Here is a 19,860-nt window from a genome sequence, read left to right on the forward strand (position 1 = left end):
CTGGAGAATCCCAGGGATGGGGGAGCTTGGTGGGCTGCCATCTATGGAGTCGCATAGAGTCAGACACGACTGAAGTGACTTAGCAGCAGCAGCAGCAGCAGAAAGCACAAATGGGTGTGGAGGTCAGAGGCGTGTCATAGACAGTATCTTTAGACCATATTATTTTTCAGGCACCTTGCTAAACTTTCTTTAAAAAAAAATTTTTTTTATCTTGAAATAGAGTTTCATAGGAAACTGGAAAAAAAAAAAAAAAGAGGAAGAGGTTTCATGTATCCTTTACCCAGATTTCCCCAAAGGTAACATCTTGCATAACTAGGGTACAATATTATAACCAGGAAGTGGACATTGTTAGAATACAGAGAGAGTAACAGAAACCATTTGTGCATGTGTGTGTATGAGCCTTTTCTTTCTCTGCAATTTTATCACCTGTATAGCTTCAAGTAACCACCATGGTTGATACACAAGGACTGTTCCCTGACCACAGGGTCCCTCCCACTGCCATTTAGAGCTACACTCACCCCTCCCCACAAACCCCAGCCTTGGCAAGCCCTAACCCAACTCCATCTCATTTCTTTTATTTCGACCATGTCACAGAAGATAAAATCGCAGACTGAAACCTTTTGTTCCTTCAGCATAATATGCTCAGCTTTTCACAAGCATTATTTCATAGAAAATCCCCATAGCAGCCCTTTCAATTTTGGGATTAGTACTCTTGTTAAAAGGAGGAAACAGAGACTCAGAGAGGTGCAGTGATTTTTCCCAAGGTCACACAGCCTATTGCTGGCAGACAGATAGTCTTGGATTGGTTCATGCCAAAATGTGTCCAAGAAGCATCCCATTTAAGGACTGCGAGTTGCCTTCATCTCTGATCTCCATTCATGAGGCTAAAGGGGTTGTGGGGTCAGATCAAGGAGGACTTTTGAGTGGCTCTTGTCTTTGGCTCTGAGACTGAGTCCTGTCTCCAAGGTCCTGACTCACTCATCTGCAGAGATCTGGGAGCCTCTGATGAGCCCAGAGCAGCTTCAGAAATAACTCAAACCTGATTGCGATTTCAAAACAAAGGCCTCCAAGGAGAAGTCAATGTGGGCTCTTGGCTCTAGAAGATACAGGTCCTCAGGGCAGCTGCTGCATGCTCTGGGACAGGAGTCAGCAAACCATGGCCCAAGGCCCAAACCCAGCCCACTGCTTGTTTTTATAAATAAAGTTTTATTGGAACACACTCAAGCACATTAGTTTGTAAGTTATCTATGGCTGCTTTCACATGGCATGACATTAACCTTTTTGAAATGAACAATTCCTGCATACAAGTGTTTGAGCTTTTGTTTTCAGTTCTTTGGGGGCCATACCTAAGAGCTGTATAAACTCCATATTTAACTATTTTGAGTTTGATGGCATTGTTTTATGATGAGACTGCTTCACATACACACTGCTTCACACAATCTGTGTGTTGCCTACACCAAGGTATCTTTGATTTTGTTGTTGTTGTTCAGTTGCTAAGTCATGTCTGACTATTTGCAGTCCCATGGGCTGCAGCATGTTGGCTCCTCTGTCCTTCAGTATCTCACAGAGTTTGCTCAAACCCGTGTCCCTGGAGTTGGTGATGCTATCTAACCATCTCATCCTGTGCTGCCCCATTTTTGCCTTCAGTTTTTCCCAGCATCAGAGTCTTTTCCAATGAGTCAGCTCTTCTCGAGTAGTGGCTAACTCAATGCCACTCTTGGTGTGGCCTCTGAACCCCAGCCTCAGCATCACCTGGGAGCTTGTTGGAAATTCAAACCATAGGCCCTACCCCGACATGCAGAATCAGAACTTCTGGAGGCAGGGTCCAGCCATGTAGGTTTTTGTGAGCCCCCAAGTGACTCTGGCAAACTGTGGCCTCAAGGCAAACCTGGCCCATTGCTTGTTTTTATGAAAAAGTTTTGTTGGAACACACTGGAGCCCATTATTTTGGATGTTGTCTATAGTTACGCCAAGTAACTCTGGCCCATGTTAAGCCTGAATTCCAGTGTTCTCATTCCTGGAATGTGTCTCCCAAGTGTCCCCATTTGAGCCAGCTGATGACATAATGCTGACCGCACTCTCTTCTACTTTTGCAGTCATTGAGTGGGAAATAGAACGGGCCTTGCTGAGCTCAACGGTTGGGGATCACGGGGCAACAGTCTTCCTGAGAGAGATCCAAGACCTCAATAAACACATCCTAGAAGACTGTGCCCTCAGAATGGTGGACCGTCTTGCAGATGGTTGCCTGGACACGGATGCCCAGAACCTTCTCAGCAACCTCAAGGGGCGCATCGCTGACCGGCAGCCTGGAGTTCTCAAGGCCCACCACCTAGCGTGGAGCCGAGACCTGGTGAACCCCCAAAACAAGGCTCATGCCCGATACCTGAAGGAGCTGGGGGAGCAGTTTGTGGCCAGGGCCAACCATCAGGTTCTTGAGTGCCTCCGGGAGCTGGAGGCAGGCAGGCAGGAGTTGGCATGGCTCTACCAGGAGATCCGCCACCACCTGGGACTCAGTGCCGAGGTCAACCGGACCTTCTGTGGGCGCCAGGAGCTCCTGACCCAGCTGGGGCAGCGACTGCGACAGAGTGATGGCCACCCCCACCCACCCCTGGTGCTTTTTGGACCCCCAGGGATTGGAAAGACGGCTCTGATGTGCAAGCTGGCTGAGCAAATGTCGGGGCTGCTCGGCCGCAAGACAGTGACCATTCTGCGGCTTCTGGGGACGTCACAGATGAGCTCTGAGGCCCGAGGCCTGCTCCAGAGCATCTGCTTCCAGGTGTGCCTGGCCTACGGGCTGCCCCTGCCCCCTGCCCAGGTCCTAGAGGCCCACACCAGGCTGGTCCAGTTTTTCCACATCCTCCTCCACACCATCTCCAGCCGAAACTTTGAGTCCCTCATGATCCTGCTGGATTCAGTGGATGAGGTGGACTCTGTTCACTGTGCTAGGAGGATCCCCTGGCTGCCTCCCAAATGTCCTCCGAGGGTCCACCTCATCGTCTCGGCCTGCTCTGGACAGCGGGGGGTTTTAGACACCATTCAGCAGGTGCTCACGGACCGAGAGGCTTACTGGGAGGTGAAACCCCTCTCCGGAAACCAAGGGCAAGAGATGATCCAGCTCCTGCTGTCTGCCTCGAGGAGGACACTGAGTCAGGTGCAGAGGGACATGCTCTGGGCCAGCCTCCCAGAGTGTGGACACCCAGGGCGGCTGAGGCTGGCTTTCGAGGAGGCCCGGAAGTGGGCCTCCTTCACTGTGCCAGCCCCGCTGGCTTCCACTGCTAAGGAGGCGATGCAACAGCTGTGTGCCCGCCTGGAGCAGACACACGGGTGGCTCCTGGTGGCCCGCGTGCTGGGCTACATTGTGTCTTCCCGGTGAGTCTCTGCTGGGTTCACTCTGTTTTGAACTGAGATAGTATGCGTGCATTCTTCTCCAAGGGCTGCCATAACAAATCACAACCTGGGTGCCTTAGAGCAATGGAAGTCTTTCTCTCACAGTTCTGAGGGCCAGAGTCGGAATCGAGGTGTCAGCAGAGCCACACTCCTGGAGGCTCTGAAGGAGAATCTGTTCTAGGCATTCTCCTTCATTTCTGGTATTGCTGGCCATGCTCAACGTTCCTTGGCTTGTAGAAGCATCACTCCAGTCTCCACCTCTGTCATCTTGTGGTCTCCTCCCTGTGTGTCTCTCTGAATTTCCCTCTTTCTTGGAAGGACATCACTCATTGGATTAGGGTCTACTCCTATCCGGTATTGTTACTGACCAGGGTTCTTGGCCTTCTCAATCAATAGAAATTGATCAGAGGCCAGACAAGAAATCCAGGCAAGGATTTACTGGTACTTCTGCTGTGAGCACAGGCTTTCTAGGTGGCACTGGTAGTAAAGAACTTGCCTGCCAATGCAGGAGAGGCAAGAGACTCTGGGTTCGATCCCTGGGTCAGAAAGATCCCCTGGAGGAGGGCATGACAATCCATTCCAGTATTCTTGCCTGGGAAATCCCATGGACAGAAGAGCCTGGTGGGTTATTGTCCATGGGGTTGCAAAGAGTCGGACATGACTGCAGCAATTTAGCATGCATGCATTGCTGCAGCAGTGGGGAGGGAGTACAAATGACAAGCTCCCTAGCTGCCTGCTCCCAGTGAGCTGGTTCCTTATTTGGGTGAAGGTAGGTGTCAGGCTGGAGGGGTAGCTTAGGTGGTTTGTCCACCCCTTTGGTGGTGTGAAACACCCTGCTTTTGCTCCCAGCTCTTCAGAAGTGGCAGTTGGGTTTTTGGTCTTTTTCTGTCTTATCCATAATTTCCCCAGTGGTGCATGCATGAAGCTATTTTCAGTTCTTCATAGTTTGTTTGTATTCTGTTGTTCGAGGAGACGTTTGTCCAGGTGCAAACACCACAGCAAAGGGCCCCAAGTCCCAGGTCCCAGCCCGTCTCAGTGGGACCTCATCTTGACCACTTCCCCAAAGACTGGTTTCAAATAAGGTCCTACGCACAGGGTCCCCATGGGCATGAATTTTGAGGAACACTTTTCAACCTAGTATCATTCACATCATAAAGTTCACTCTTTTGAAGTGTCTGGTTTGGTGGCATTCAGTACATTCACAGTGTTGTGCTACCACTAACCGTGAGGAATGGGTCCTCACCCTGCAAGGGAGGCCCTGTCCCTGTCGGCAGTCACTCCTCCTCCTCCTCTCCCAGTCCCCAGCAGCCATGAATCTGCTTTCCGTCTCCATGCATTTGTCTAGGTTATCTCCCTTTCCTTCTGCCTGTCTATGTATCTGTCTATGTCGCATCACCAGTTCAATGGACATGGACTTGGGTGAACTTCAGGAGATGGTTAGGGACAGGGAGGCCTGGCATGCTGCAGTCCACAGGCCTGCAAAGAGTTGCAAAGAGTTAGACGACTTAGTGACTGAACAACTACAACAATACATATCTATCTGTCATCTGTCAGGGCTTCCCAGGCGGCTCTAGCGGTAAAGAACGCTCCTGGCCATGCAGCAGATATAAGAGATGAGGGTTTAATCTCTGGGTTGGGAAGATCCCTTGGAGAAGGGAGTGGCAACCCACTCTAGTATTCTTGCCTGGAGAATGCCATGGACAGAGGAACCTGGTGGGCTACAATCCATGGGGTCACAAAGAGTCAGACACGCCTGAAGTGACAACACAGCACGTCACATCATCTCTCATCTGTCTATCATGCTGCTTACACCTAGTGGTTGGAGGCTAGGAATTCCACTATCATCCTAGATGATCTGACCCTTAGCATCACGGTGGGAGGCTGAGAAACTCTGTTAGGCATGCATTGTGGCCTTTTCAAACACCCTCTGTACAGAGTGGGTAGCTGAGTGTCTGTTGTATAGGGCTGCTGAAAGAAAGAATGAGACTATACTTGCAAATAGACATCACCTGGCCAAGGTCCCTCAGCCAGCACCAAATGCAGAGTGGTGTGACCTCACACACAGAGCTTGTCTGCAGTGCAGGAAAGGCAGGTCCCATGTTGGGGGGCAGGTGAGGTGCCTGCTTTGGGTCCACATTGTCACAGGGTTGTCTCTGGGGATGGAGAAGGGCTCTTAACCTAGTGGTTCAGTTGTGACCTTAGGCACACCCCCCAGCGCATATCTCTAGCACCATCCAGTAGAATATTGGCAATGAGGGCAACGCTCTATATCTCATTGTCCACCGTGGTAACCACGAGCCACGTGTGGCAAATAGACACTTGAAAGCCAGCTTATCCATCCCAGAAACCGGATTTTAAACTTCATTAATTTTTACCTTTCAATGACTGTGTGTGGCTGGTGACAACTATACTGGACATCGTGGCTCTAGACTCGATGAGACACAACATCTTCAAGAGCAGGGATGGAATTGAATTCCTTTCCCCCTGGCCATCCAGGACCATGAATACGCAAACCTCAGTTTCCCCATCTGACAAACAGAAGAAGGCCCCCTCCTGCACAATTCCAGCTCTCGAGGGCACCTTATCAGAGGGACTCACATGCTCCGAGAACCATCTCTCCCTGCCACTTACCTTGTCCTCTCCTTCCTGTGAGTTGGCTTATCTTCTTCCTAGCAACTGGTGTTGCTGTTTCTTTTTTCCCGGTTATTTTCTATGTGGCTCTCTGCACTGGAAGATCAGCTTTGTGGGCCCCGAGCTCTCTGTCCTCCAGGGGGCAGCACAGACATAACACTCCATGAACAGGGGTTAAGCAAAAGTGCCCATGCTTTACTGATGTCAGTGGCCTTCCAGAACGCAGCCCTCTGCTTCTCTGAGAATGAATGCACTGGCTGGTCCCTACCAAGAGGGCCCGGTGCAGGGGTGTGATGCCAGAGAAGTGTGGGGCTGTGCTTCCCTTGGATATCCAGGGTGAAAGCCTCTTAGGATGTCCCATTTTTTTGATCTGGTGGACAAGTCATTCATTGTGCCCAAAACCGCAAAGAGAGAATCTAAGCCTGCAGAGTACATCATGAGAAACGCTGGACTGGAAGAAACACAAGCTGGAATCAAGATTGCTGGCAGAAATATCAATCACCTCAGATATGCAGATGACACCACCCTTATGGCAGAAAGTGAAGAGGAACTAAAATGCCTCTTGATGAAAGTCAAAGTGGAGAGTGAAAAAGTTGGCTTAAAGCTCAACATTCAGAAAACGAAGATCATGGCATCTGGTCCCATTACTTCATGGGAAATAGATGGGGACATGGGAAATAGATGGGGAAACAGTGGAAACAGTGTCAGACTTTATTTTGGGGGGCTCCAAAATCACTGCAGATGGTGACTGCAGCCATGAAATTAAAAGACACTTACTCCTTGGAAGGAAAGTTATGACCAACCTAGATAGCATATTCAAAAGCAGAGACATTATTTGGCCAACAAAGGTTCATCTAGTCAAGGCTATGGTTTTTCCTGTGGTCATGTATGGATGTGAGAGTTGGACTGTGAAGAAGGCTGAGCCCTGAAGAATTGATGCTTTTGAACTGTGGTGTTGGAAAAGACTCTTGAGAGTCCCTTGGACTGCAAGGAGGTCCAGCCAGTCCATTCTGAAGGAGATCAGCCCTGGGATTTCTTTGGAAGCCATGATGCTAAAGCTGAAACTCCAGTACTTTGGCCACCTCGTGTGAAAAGTTGACTCATTGGAAAAGACTCTGACGCTGAGAGGGATTGGAGGCAGGAGGAGAAGGGGACGACAGAGGATGAGATGGCTGGATGGCATCACTGACTCGATGGACATGAGTCTGAGTGAACTCCGGGAGTTGATGATGGACAGGGAGGCCTTGCGTGCTATGATTCATGGGGTCGCAAAGAGTCGGACATGACTGAGCGACTGAACTGAACTGAATTGAACTGAAGCCTGGTTTGTTTCGAGAGTATACTGAAGATTGAGAAAGAAGATTTTATTCTTTTTTTCCTTATGGCTGCACCTCGAGGTATGTGGCTTCCCTCATAGCTCAGTTGGTAAAGAATCTGCCTGCAATACAGGAGACCCTAGTTCAATTCCTGGGTTGGGAAGGTCCCCTGGAGAAGGGATAGGCTACCCACTCCAGTATTCTTGGGCTTCCCTTGTGGCTCAGCTGGTAAAGAATCCATCTGCAATGAGGGAGGCCTGGGTTCGATCCCTGGGTCGGGAAGATCCCCTGGAGAAGAGGAAGGCTACCCATTCCAGTATTCTGGCCTGGAGAATTCCACAGACTATATGTATTGTCCATGGGGTCGCAAAGAGTCGGACACGACTGAGCGACTTTCACTTTCACTTTCGAGGTAGGTGGCATCTTAATTCCCCACCAGGGATCAAAGCTGTGCCCCCTGCATTGGAAGTAGAGTCTTAACTACTGGACTGCCAGGGAAATCCCAGAAGATTCTATTTTGAAAGAGTAAATGTTTGAGGAAACACTGGACCACCCCATGTAAACCCTCGTGTTGTGGCTCCCAGGAATATTGGTTTGGAAAGACCTGTCAAGAGGAGAAAAGCAGATTAGGGAGATGGCCTGGCTACTCCAATGGGGAAATTGTGGAGAACACCACCATTGACATAGCTGTGACTGTCAAAGATGAGATGAACTCAGTGGAAGAGATCTCAGAGAATACTGATGTTAACATCTACCTCGTTGGACAACAGAAAATTCCAAGTGAGCAGGCATTCTGTATGTGTAAAGAATGTGGGAAGCGTTTCCAGCAAAATGAAGACTAATCAATATCAGGGAATTAAACGCACACACACAAGGTGTTTGTATTCTTTGTAAGCAGAAGCCAGCCTCTCTCTCTCATCTGCTTTGAAATGAACTCTGCTTGTTCTCCAACCCAGAGGAAATTTGTGGACAAGTCCCTTAGTTTTTCCAGGCAAATGCTTGCAGGTATTATGAAGTCCATTCCAGTCTGATGCTCATCGTGTTTAAAGCCACTTCCTTTTTCAGGCAAGAACACATGGGGTGGTTTATGTATTATTTTCACAAGTTACTTCTCTTCCTGTGCTACTCGACTCATCTGAGATTGGGGGAGGGATGGTTCAGGGTTCTGTAGGTGTGAGAAGGAAAGAAAGATCAGGAAATGTCTTACTTGATGGGTACAGCTGGAACCAGGTATGAGTACCAGCTAACCGTGGGCTCTGTCCAAACGCTGATCTCCATGGTGAACCCTTCAGTGATGGGCAGGATGCCATAGAGCTGGTCACATCTGTCCCTCGCTCAGCTTCTGCCTTCTCCAAGTGCAGGAGACACAGGTGTGCCCCCACGCCCGTCCGTCCTTTCCACAGGCAGGGGCTCTCAGAGGCGGAGTTAAAGGATGTTCTGTCCTTGGATGATGAGGTCCTGCAGAGCGTGTACCAAGACTGGACCCCACCCAGCAAAGAGCTTCTGCGCTTCCCACCCCTGCTGTGGGTGAGGCTTCGTCGAGATCTGGGTAACTGCTTGGCCAGGCGGCCCGTGGACGGCTTCACCCTTCTGGCCATTGCTCACAGGTGAGTCGAGCGGGTTGGTGACACTGGCTGGGTGGGACGCCAAGAGCAAGGACTCCCTGATCGGGTTCCTCTTCGTTCCAGATCCTTCTTCACTCCCCATTCCCAGGGAATCAAGTCCACTTAGCACAGCAAGCAAGGGTCTCCCCCCCACGAGCTCTAACACAGCTAACTTGTTTGTTATCATTATTAGTCACACCACACGTCTTGTGGGCTCCTAGCTCCCTGACCAGGAATTGAATTCGAGCCCTCGGCAGTGAAATGGCAGAGTCCTAACCATTGGACTACCAGGGAGCTCCCACAATGAACTGCTTCTTTAAAGTGAGGAGAAATTCACACGAAATTCATCATTTGAAAGCAGAACAGTTGAGTGGCATTTGGCATATTCACATGTTGTACAACTATCACCTCTACTTCCAGAACATTCCCACTGCCCTAAAAGGTACCCCATCCCCATTAGCAGCCACTCCCCAGTCCCTGCTCCCCCAATGCCTGGCAACCCCGAGCCTGCTTTCCGTCTACGGATTTGCCTGTGCTGGACATTTCATATGGACGTGATTGCACGCAGTGTGGTCTATTGCGTCTGGCTTATCTCACTCAGCGTGACATTTTCATGGTCTGTCTGTGTCACAGCACGTGTTAGCGCTTCATTCGTTGTTATGGTTGAATGATATTCCCCTGCAGGCATGGATCACATTCTGTTTATTCACTCATTCGTTGACGAACACGTGGCTGTTTCCACCTTTTGGTGACTGTGACTAGAGCTGCTGTGAATAGGCATGCACAAGTTTTTATTTGAACGCCTGCTTTTCCATTCTTTGGGGGGTATATATGGAGTGAAATTTCTGGATCATACAGTAACTTGTTTTATGTTTAATTATTGAGGAACCCAAATTCTCCGATTTTAAATTGGAAATCCCATGGACAGAGTCTGGAGGGTTATAGTCCATGGGTTCCCAAGAGTCAGACATGACTTAGCAACTAAACCACCACCATAGTTAATTCAGTTTTGTGTTAGTTTCAAGAAAACAGCAAAGTGATTCAGATATATACATATATTATATATGTTATATATATATACACACATATGTTATATATATAACATATAAAAACATATATATTATATATGTTTTATATATAAATTAGTACTTATACATACATTATCTTATATATTATTATATTATATAAGTTATTTGTATATAAATTATCTTATATCTTATTATATATTATTTATACTTATATATTTTGTCTTATATATTAATATATATTTATATATATCAGTATATTTTTATATATATATTCTTTTTCAGATTCTTTTCCATTATAGATTATTATAAGATACAATTCCCTGTGCTATACAGTAGGTCTTTTTGTTTATCAAATATTCCTTTTTAAAGTAAAATTACTTAAGGAAAAAGGTAAGATGGGCTGATTTAGAGCTAAATGGTAGGTACCAAGTAGTGCAGGCGGCCAGCTGAGCCAGGAAGCATCTAGAAGGAGTTTAGGATGGACTGGCACTTGGGAACCACTTCCTGAAGTGGTGGCCAGTCACCACCTCTGAGCCCAGCCTGTGCCCCAGGCCCATCAGCCCATGTCTCCTCTCTGCAGACAGCTGACCGAGGTGGTCAGAGAGCTCTACCTGTCTGGGCCTGAGAAAGCCAAGAGTCACGGAGTCTTGGCCGACTTCTTCTCAGGGGCCTGGAGCCAGGGCATCAAGAAACTCATCACCCTGCCACTCGTGGGAAAACCCCTGAACCTGGACCGCAAGGTGAGGTGTCCGGGGGCCCCTGTTCCCCACTCTCAGCCTCCGCACTTCTGTGGCCGGAAGGCCGGGGCCACGTGCCCCCTTCCATTCCCTATTTCCAACCCAGACACACTCTGCCTCCTTTCCTTCTTTGCTCACAAAGGACAGAAAGTCCCCAAACATTATTTGAAGGGTGGGGAGCAGCAGATGAGGAATTGATGCTCCACTAACTTTCAGGATGAGAAAACAAAATCACAACATTAAAAGCTTATCTCCAAAGTCATGGCATCCCAGAATTTTAATTCCTTATGCTCTGATTCATCCTGAAACACACAAGTTTCCTCCTTGTTTTGTGTGTGTGTGTGTGTGTGTGTGTGTGTGTGAGTGGTGGGGGTGTTGATGTTTTCCTTGTGAATCCCCTGATACAATTCAATTTTCAATCATTGGTTCTCCCAAAGTGTTACTCATTTTAAAAATAACACTCATTTCGCTTCCCACCTAGGAGAGTAGTGTGTAATTGTTGGAGAACACAGAGAGGATCAAACAGTAAAATAAGAGCTAAACCCACAAGTCCCTGCTCTGAAGAGCTGCTCCCAGACTTCCAGTCACTATTCACGTATTTCCTCCGTCTTTCTTTTGTACTCAGGAGCTCTAAGACTTGGGTCCTTAGCTTACAAGTTGCCACCTCTTTTTTTTTTGCCTTTCAAATACCTCGAGGCCCAGCTCAAATGCCTCTCCTTCAGTAAGTCTTCCCTAATTTCCTTCCTTTTGCTTATTTGTTCTTTTTCTTTTTTTTTTGCCATGCCACGCAGCTTATGGGATCTAGTTTCCAAACCAAGGATCAAACCCGTGTCCCCTGCAGTGGAAGCGCAGAGTCCTAACCACTGGACTGCCAGGGAATTCCCTTGACTACTTGTTCTTTACTCCATGTGCCCTTCTCTCCGAGTCAGAACTCAGACTGTGTATTTATTTTATTCTTGTCTGTGCTGAGTCTTCGTTGCTGCAAGCCGTCTTTCTCTAGTTGCGGATCATGGGCTTTAGGCGTATGGGCTTCAGTAGTCGCAGCACTCGAGCTTAGCTGCTCCTCTGCACGTGGAATCTTCACGGACCAGGGATTGAACCCATGTTCTCTGAATGGGCAGGCAGATTCTTAACCACTGGATCACCAGGGAAGTCCAGAGCTCAGACTTTTTAAAAGAAGCTTTTAGTTTCAAGATCATTTTAGAGTCACAGACTAGTTGCCATGAGTGTAAGAGTTCCCGTGGACACTTCTTTTAGACTTCCCTATTGTTAACATTTGCCCTAAACATAGCACAGTGACTACAGCTAGGGAATACACTTTTGAGTCTTTTATTATAGTTTGATTTCTCTTTTGCATTTTCCCTCCTGGACAGGGAGGCCAGAGGCAGGGCCAGGCCTGATTCTTTCTCCTCTCTGGTTTCTCATAGACGCTCTCCTGTGCGCCCAGAACTCCTGCAGGCTCAGCCTCATCTCTTTAGGATGTGGCTTGCCCCTCTTCCTGGTTTCACAGCCTCAGGACCTCCCACTCCAGTCCCTCTTCCCCAGCAATGCCCCTGACCATCCAATCTGATCATGTCTCTCCTCTAATATCTCACATGGCTCCCCAGCACCCTCTGTCTCCAGTCCAATCTCCCCAGCCTGATGTTCGGTGCTTTTGTTATCTACTATCGACATCCTCCCTAGTCTCATCCCAACCATGATCCTTCACTCTGTCTTATAATTCAGCCTTCCCAAACTCTGATCCTGCTCTCTCCCACCACTGGGCACATGATGCTCCCTTGCTCTGAAATGCTATCATTTCCAATGTATTTTGCCAGACAGGCTCCTACTTACCCTGTGAGACCCAGTTTCAATGCCCCTTGGATTCCCGGAGCCCCAGACCCCTCCTATCCCAGCCTGTGTGTGGGTATGTCCTGTGTGTGGGTGTGTGTGGGTGTCCCCATCTGAAATTGTGTCACTGTCCCTCCAGTGTCACCTGGTACCTGGCCTGGCCCATGTTTGTGGAGTGAATGAATGAGATTGTGTCTTAGTGGCCTGGCTGCCAGCTCTCTCTTCCTCTGCAGGTGGCCCCTCAGCCCCTGTGGTTCTCCGACACGGTTGCAAACCTGAGGAAGCTGAAGGAGTTACCCTACCACTTGCTCCATGCCGGCCGTATCGAGGAGCTGAAGCAGGAGGTTCTGGGTAAGGTCTCGGAGGGGCTTGCGTGGGTCCCTGACCCTCTGGTGCTCCCACTTTCTGGAGCCTGACAAGGTGGAAGGGTGAAGGTTAAAATCTCTGGCACCTTTTAAAGCACTAGTTCTCACCAGAGGCGGTTCTGCACCGTCACCGCCCCGACATACACACCCACCAAGGGACCCTAGGTGATGTCTGGAGATACTTTGGTTGCAGCTGGCATCTAGGGCTAGCTGGTAGTATAGAGGATGAGAAACTGCCTTAGAATGAGAGAGACCCTGTCTACCTGTCAATCTATCACCTACCATCTCTATTCATCTACCATATACGGCTGTCTATCTAGTATCTATCTATCGCCTATCTACCTGCTGCTGCTGCTGCTGCTAAGTCGCTTCAGTTGTGTCCGACTCTGTGTGACCCCAAAGACAGCAGCCCACCAGGCTCCTCCGTCCCTGGGATTTTCCAGGCAAGAACACTGGAGTGGGTTGCCATTGCCTTCTCCGCCTATCTATCAGCATCTATCTATAATCTGCCATATCTATCATGTCTCTCTCTCTCTATATATATATATATATAAACATAAAATCTCATCTAACATACATATCTCCTTCTACCATCTGTATCTATCATCTTTATATTTATCTATCCAATATCTATCATAACTATCTACCTACCAACCTACCTAAATTTCTCTCTCTCTACCATTATATCTATCATCTTTATATCTATCTATCCATCCATCCACCTATTTGCCTATCAATCTACCGTGTGTGTGTGTGTGTGTGTGTGTGCACGCTCAGCTGCTCAGGTGTGTCTGTCAGACTCTTTGCAGCCCCATGGACTATATAGCCCGACAGGCTCCTCTGTTCATGGAATTTTCCAGGCAGGAATACTGGAGCAGGTTGCCATTTCCTACTCCAGGGGATCTACCCGACCATCTACCATCTATGTCTGTCTATCTGTCTGTCCATTGTCTATCCGTCCATCCATCTTTCTGTCTATCTATCCCTCTCTCTCTCTCCCCATCCATCCATCCATCTCTTCATTCATTCTCATCCATCCATCCATTCCTATCATTCTCAACCAGGGATGACTCTGCTTCCTAAGGGACACTTGACAATATGCATCTTTCCGACGGTCATCACTTGGGAGGCGTCCCTGGCATCTAGTGGGTGGAGACCAGGGACACTGCTCGTCCACCCTACCTAATGGCCCCACCACAGAATACGACCCAGCCCCGAATGTCAGTGAGGCTGCGAGTGAGAACCTCAGAGAAAGGAGCTGAGAAGCCACCTCCCACGATGCGCTGAAAGAAGCTGCAGGCTCCCCACAGCGCCCCCTTCTGCCCACAGGCAGCATGACCTGGATTTGCTGCCGGGGCCTCTCTGGGGGCATCGAGGGCCTGCTGGAAGACTTTGACCTGTGCGCCCCATACATGGACTGCCCTGAGGTCAGCCTGGTCCGGGAAGCTCTCCAGCTGTGCCGCCCGGCAGTGGAGCTCCGAGGCATGGGTGAGTGGTGCGGAGACGGCGGGACGGGGGAGGTGCGGTCTACTCTGCACCCACTTCTAGAAGCCCAGTGTCTTCACTGAGTCACTCACACACCTTTCCTGTTATAGCTGAGGGCTTTCTCCTAGCTCCAGCTTCTAGAACTTTGAATTGAATCTGGGAGAGTTTAGGAGTAAAAACTACCAAGGCAGAGCCCTTCCTCTCACCTCAGCCCAGCGATGTATTCTATTTAAAAAAATTTTTTTAAGTTTATGTTTATTGTTTTAGCCTTGCCATGCAGTCTGTGGGATCTTAGTTCCCAGACCAGGGATCAAACCCAGGCCCTCAGCAGTGAGGTCACAGAGTCCTAACCACTGGACTGCCAGGGAATTCCTCCAGTATCTTATTCTAGAAAGGGCCACATAGGAAACATTTTAGGCAAAATTGAGGAAATTATGTTGACAGTATAGATAGATGGTGTTCAGTCGTATCTGACTCTTTGCAACCCCATAGACTGTAACCCACCAGGCTCCTCTGTCTATGGGATTTCCCAGGCAAGAATACTGGAGTGGGTAGCCATTTCCTACTCCAGGGGATCTTCTGGACCCAGGGATCGAACCTGCAGGCTCTTTACCACTAGCGCCACCTGGGAAGCCCATGACATTTAATATAACAAGGGAGAAAACGTTCCCACAGATTTTTTTTTTTAATTGATGAAACGCATATAATGATAATAACTGAGCACAGCTTTTTGTAAGTTAGGTCTACTCATGAGAAAGCAGGGGAAGTCTTGATCAGGCAGATAACATTTAGGGCTCAGCTGGGGTTCAAAGTTGGCATTTCCTGTCATCCCACTAATTACGCATATCAATTTAAAAACATCAATGGTTTTACAAAAACCATTCTTAGCTCTCAGGGAAAGTCGTTGAGCAGGGTTTGGCCCACGCTCTGGCCTGGAGTTTGAAGGATCTCTTGTGTCCTCAGGTGATACTCTGTCCAGGATGGAATTTTGTTTGTATTTTTTTAAAGTGTGGCAAAATGCCCGTAACATAAAATGAACCATTTTAATTGTCCAGGTCAGCAGCATGAAGTCCATTCACACCCCGTTGCACGACCATCAACCCCATTCATCTTCGTAACTTGTGTGTCCTCTCAAACTGAACCTCCGTCCTCATTAAACACTCGCTCCTTTTTCCCCCTCCCTAAGCCCCTGGCACTCACCCTTCTACTTTCTATCTCTAGGAATTTGACCATTCTAGGGACCCATGTAAGTGGACTCATGCAATATTTGTCCTTTTTGTGAGTACTTATTTCACTTAACATACAGTCCTCAGTTCATCCATGTCAGAATATCCTTCCTTTTTAAGGCTGAATACTGTTTCGTTGTGTGTATGTGTGTGCTAAGTCAGTCCAGTTGTGTCTGACTCTTTGTGACCCTATGGACTGTAGCCTGCCAGGCTCCTCTGTCCATGGGATTCTCCAGGCAAGGATACTGGAGTGGGTTTCCATGCCCTCCTCCAGGGGATCTTCCTGACCTAGGGATCCAACCTGCATCTCTCGTGTTCCATTGTGTAGATGGGCCATTCTTTGATCATCCATTAACTCTTCAATGGACTCTTGAGTTGTTTCTACCTTTTGTCGATTGGAAGTAATGCTGCTGTGAATATTAGTTCCATTCAGTTCAGTCACTTAGTCTTGTCCGACTTTGCGATCCCATGGACTGCAGCGCTCCAGGCTTCCCTGTTCATCACCATCTCCCGGAGTTTGCTCAAACTCGTGTCCATCGAGTCAGCGATGTCATCCAACCATCTCATCCTCTGTCATTGCTGTGACTATGGGGGTACAAATATCTCCTTGAAACCCCACTTTCGGTTCTTTTGGATATATACGTGGATGTGGAATTGCTCAATCATTTGGTAATTTTGTGTTTAATCTCTGAGGAACTGCCAGCTCTTTTCCCACACTGGCCGTGCCGTTTTACATTCCTACCAACAGCACACAAAGGTGCTAGGTTCTCTATATCCTCTACAACACTTGTTATTTTCTGATTAAAAAAAAAAAAAAGCCATCCTATTGAGTGTGAAGTGGCCAGGCTGTGCTTTCTTTTCTTTCCCCTGCTATGTTCGGTCTTAGCTGTGGCATTCAGGATCTTTGCTGTGGCTCGAGGGCTTCTCTCTAGTTGCATCGCAGGGGCTCAGTAGTTGTGGCACGTGGGCTTAGCTGCCTGATGGCATGTGGGACCTTATGTCCCCAACCGAGGGATCGAACGTGAGCCCTGTCCTGTGCAAGCAGGATTCTTAACCCCTGGACCACCAGGGAAGTCCCCATGATGGTTTTTATCATACATTTCCCAACTGGATTTTTTGTTTGTTTTTGTCTGGCCACACTGCATAGGTTGTGGGATCTTGGTTCCCCAACCACGGATACCTTGGCCCTCGCACTGAAAGCGCCAAGTCCTAACCACTGGACCACCAGGGACTTCCCATCCCAGTTGGTTTTGATTTGAGTGTTTTTACAAGTGATTTTATAAGGATGCTTAATTCCTGTATTCCTTCCATGGTTCATTCATACCTGCAACTGCTGCTTGTCTGAGAAGCCTACCTGGCTACCACTGAGGCTGGACACCCCTGGCCCCCACACCCCTGCATATTCCATTGCTACATGCTACTTCCACATATCTTAACTTTTTAGTTATTATTTTCTCTGGCTTTCTTTTGCATCCTCTATCTGCCCCTATGCTATGCTAAGCTGCTTCAGTCATGTCTGACTCTTTGCACCCCTATGGGCTGTAGCCCACCAGGCTCCTCTGTCCTTGGGATTCTCCAGGTAAGAGTCTGTCTGCCCCTGCTCCCTGCCAAATGTCCACCCCTATTACATAGATCAGTCCAAGTGCATGGATATTGGTCTCACCAAGTTGACTTAAATCTGGGCTCTGGCATTTACTGGCAGTGTGACCTTCAAGTCCCTTACTACCTCATCACCTCCCTCACTCTCACCCCTCCCCGTGCCTTGCAGCCTTCAGTTTTCCCATCTGCAAAATGGGGGATGTTGGTGAACCCTCCCACCTAGGGCTGCTGGGGAAACTTTGCAAGTCAATTCACGCAGAGCCTGTCCCCATGGTGCCTTCCGAGGAGCCTTTTACTGTCATGTGACAGCACTGATGCTGTTGACCTGAATGGCCTTGGAGGGGCCATTTCTGCCCCGAGCCTCCGCTTTCATCATCTGCAAAATGTTGGATAGCGCTAAGGTGGTGTCTACACGACTGAGCGACTTCACTTTCACTTTTCACTTTCATGCATTGGAGAAGGAAATGGCAACCCGCTCCAGTGTTCTTGCCTGGAGAATCCCAGGGATGGGGTAGCCTGAGGGGCTGCCATCTATGGGGTCACACAGAGTCGGACACGACTGAAGTGACTTAGCAGCAGCAGCAGGATCCCACCCAAGTGGATGATGCTTTTGCCTTCCTCTTCTTGCATTCATGCTCACCAGAGGTTTTAAACCTCAAAGGGACTGATTTCCCAGGAAAATACCCTTGGGCCAGTTTAAGAAAAGATTTCAAAGCTCAAATCACAGTATGTTCTTTGCAGCGCTCCTTGACTGACAACCTGTGGCTGCCCGGGGCAAGGAGAAGGTGTAGAGAGAAATGTTGCCACCAGATGGTGCAGCTGAGCAACCGTGCATTCTCACAACATTCCAGTACTTCCCAGCAAGCTCCTAGAAACCAGTCCTATTATGGATATCTCCCGTTGCCTCAGGCTCCAGGATGACTTGGCGTGGTGCCATTCCTGTTTGTTTTTATTTAAAAGACTGATATTTTGTTCATCATGGATCTGGGGGCATGCTTTTGATTTTCTTAAAAAAAAAAAAATTGCATTAAAGTAGTGTTTATCTTAACAGTTAAGTTTGTTAGCACCACCTTAACTGCTACGCCTGTGGTGAGTGGGACACTTGCTCCTGTTCCTGGCCTTACCCGATTTCACCCACCAGCAAACCCAGGCACAGGGCGTGGCCACCCTTGCCCCAGGCCCCACAGTTCGTGTGAGCTGTGTAAGCCGCTGAAACCTCGTGTGTGTGTGCTAAGTCGCTCAGTCATGTCCAGCTCTTTTGCGACCCCATCAGCTGTAGCCCACCAGGCTTCTCTGTCCGTGGGGATTCTCCAAGCATGAATACAGAAGTGGGTTGCCGCTTCTGAACCTCACCATGCCTCAGTTTTTGGGGTGATAGTGATGATACATCTAGACTGCCCCCTCCCCAAGATGTAGTTACTTTTAAAATACATATTTATTTATTTATTTAGCTGCATCAGGTCTTCATTGCTGTGCACGGGCTTTTCCAGTTGCCGTACATGGGCTCTCTAATTGTGGCATGCAGTCTCAGGAGTTGCCACACACAGGCTCTCTAGTTGTGAGAGCTCAGTAGTTGTGGTACATGGGCTTAGTTGCTTTGAGGCATGTGGGATCTGAGTTCCCCAACCAGAGATGGGACCTATGTTCTGTCCTGTTCATTGCAGATTCTTAACCACTAGACCACTAGTTCAGTTCAGTTCAGTCGCTCAGTCGTGTCTGACTCTTTGCGACCCCATGAATCGAAGCACGCCAGGCCTCCCTGTCCATCACCAACTCCCGGGGTTCACCCAAACCCATGTCCATTGAATCGGTGATGCCATCCAACCATCTCATCCTCTGTCATCCCCTTCTCCTCCCGCCCTCAGTCTTTCCCAGAATCAGGGTCTTTTCTAAGGAGTCAGCTCTTCGCAGCAGGTGGCCAAAGTATTAGAGTTTCAGCTTCAACATCAGTCTTTCCAATGAACACCCAGGACTGATCTCGTTTAAAATGGACTGGTTGGATCTCCTTTCAGTCCAAGGGACTCTCAAGAGTCTTCTCCAACACCACAGTTCAAAAGCATCAATTCTTTGGCACTCAGCTTTCTTTATAGTCCAACTCTCACATCCATACATGACCACAGGAAAAACCATAGCCTTGACTAGATGGACCTTTGTTGACAAAGTAATGTCTCTGCTTTTTAATATGCTGTCTAGGTTGGTCATAACTTTCCTTCCAAGGAGTAAGTGTCTTAATTTCATGGCTGCAATCATCATCTGCAGTGATTTTGGAGCCCAGAAAATAAAATTAGCCACTGTTTCCACTGTTTCCCCATCTATTTGCCATGAAGTGATGGGACCAGATGCCATGATCTTTGTTTGCTGAATGTTGAGCTTTAAGCCAACTTTTTCACTCTCCTCTTTTACTTTCATCAAGAGGCTCTTTTAGTTCTTCCCATCTGCATATCTGAGGTTATTGATATTTATCCCAGCAATCTTGATTCCAGCTTGTGCTTCCTCCAGCCCAGCGTTTCTCAAAATGTACTCTGCATATAAGTTAAATAAGCAGGGTGACAATATACAGCCTTGACGTACTCCTTTCCCTATTTGGAACCAGTTTGTTGTTCCATGTCCAGTTCTAACTGTTGCTTCCTGACCTGCATACAGGTTTCTCAA

At 48.3% G+C, this 19,860-nt stretch overlaps 1 protein-coding gene across 6 annotated transcripts in view; it reads left to right on the top strand.

Annotated features, from left to right (window-relative positions):
• Positions 1 to 19,860, top strand: part of NWD1 (NACHT and WD repeat domain containing 1) — an 82,338-nt gene that overhangs the window by 21,271 nt on the left and 41,207 nt on the right. For all 6 annotated transcript variants that reach the window (XM_027548124.1, XM_027548130.1, XM_027548127.1 and 3 more), the window contains 5 exons: positions 2,097 to 3,369; positions 8,738 to 8,941; positions 10,547 to 10,706; positions 12,767 to 12,884; positions 14,228 to 14,386. In XM_027548124.1, the coding sequence (XP_027403925.1) occupies positions 2,097 to 3,369; positions 8,738 to 8,941; positions 10,547 to 10,706; positions 12,767 to 12,884; positions 14,228 to 14,386 (1,914 nt within the window). The remainder of the gene's footprint in view (positions 1 to 2,096; positions 3,370 to 8,737; positions 8,942 to 10,546; positions 10,707 to 12,766; positions 12,885 to 14,227; positions 14,387 to 19,860) is intronic.

This window comes from Bos indicus x Bos taurus, chromosome 7 (genome assembly GCF_003369695.1).
Source record: "Bos indicus x Bos taurus breed Angus x Brahman F1 hybrid chromosome 7, Bos_hybrid_MaternalHap_v2.0, whole genome shotgun sequence".
Lineage (NCBI taxonomy): Eukaryota > Metazoa > Chordata > Mammalia > Artiodactyla > Bovidae > Bos > Bos indicus x Bos taurus.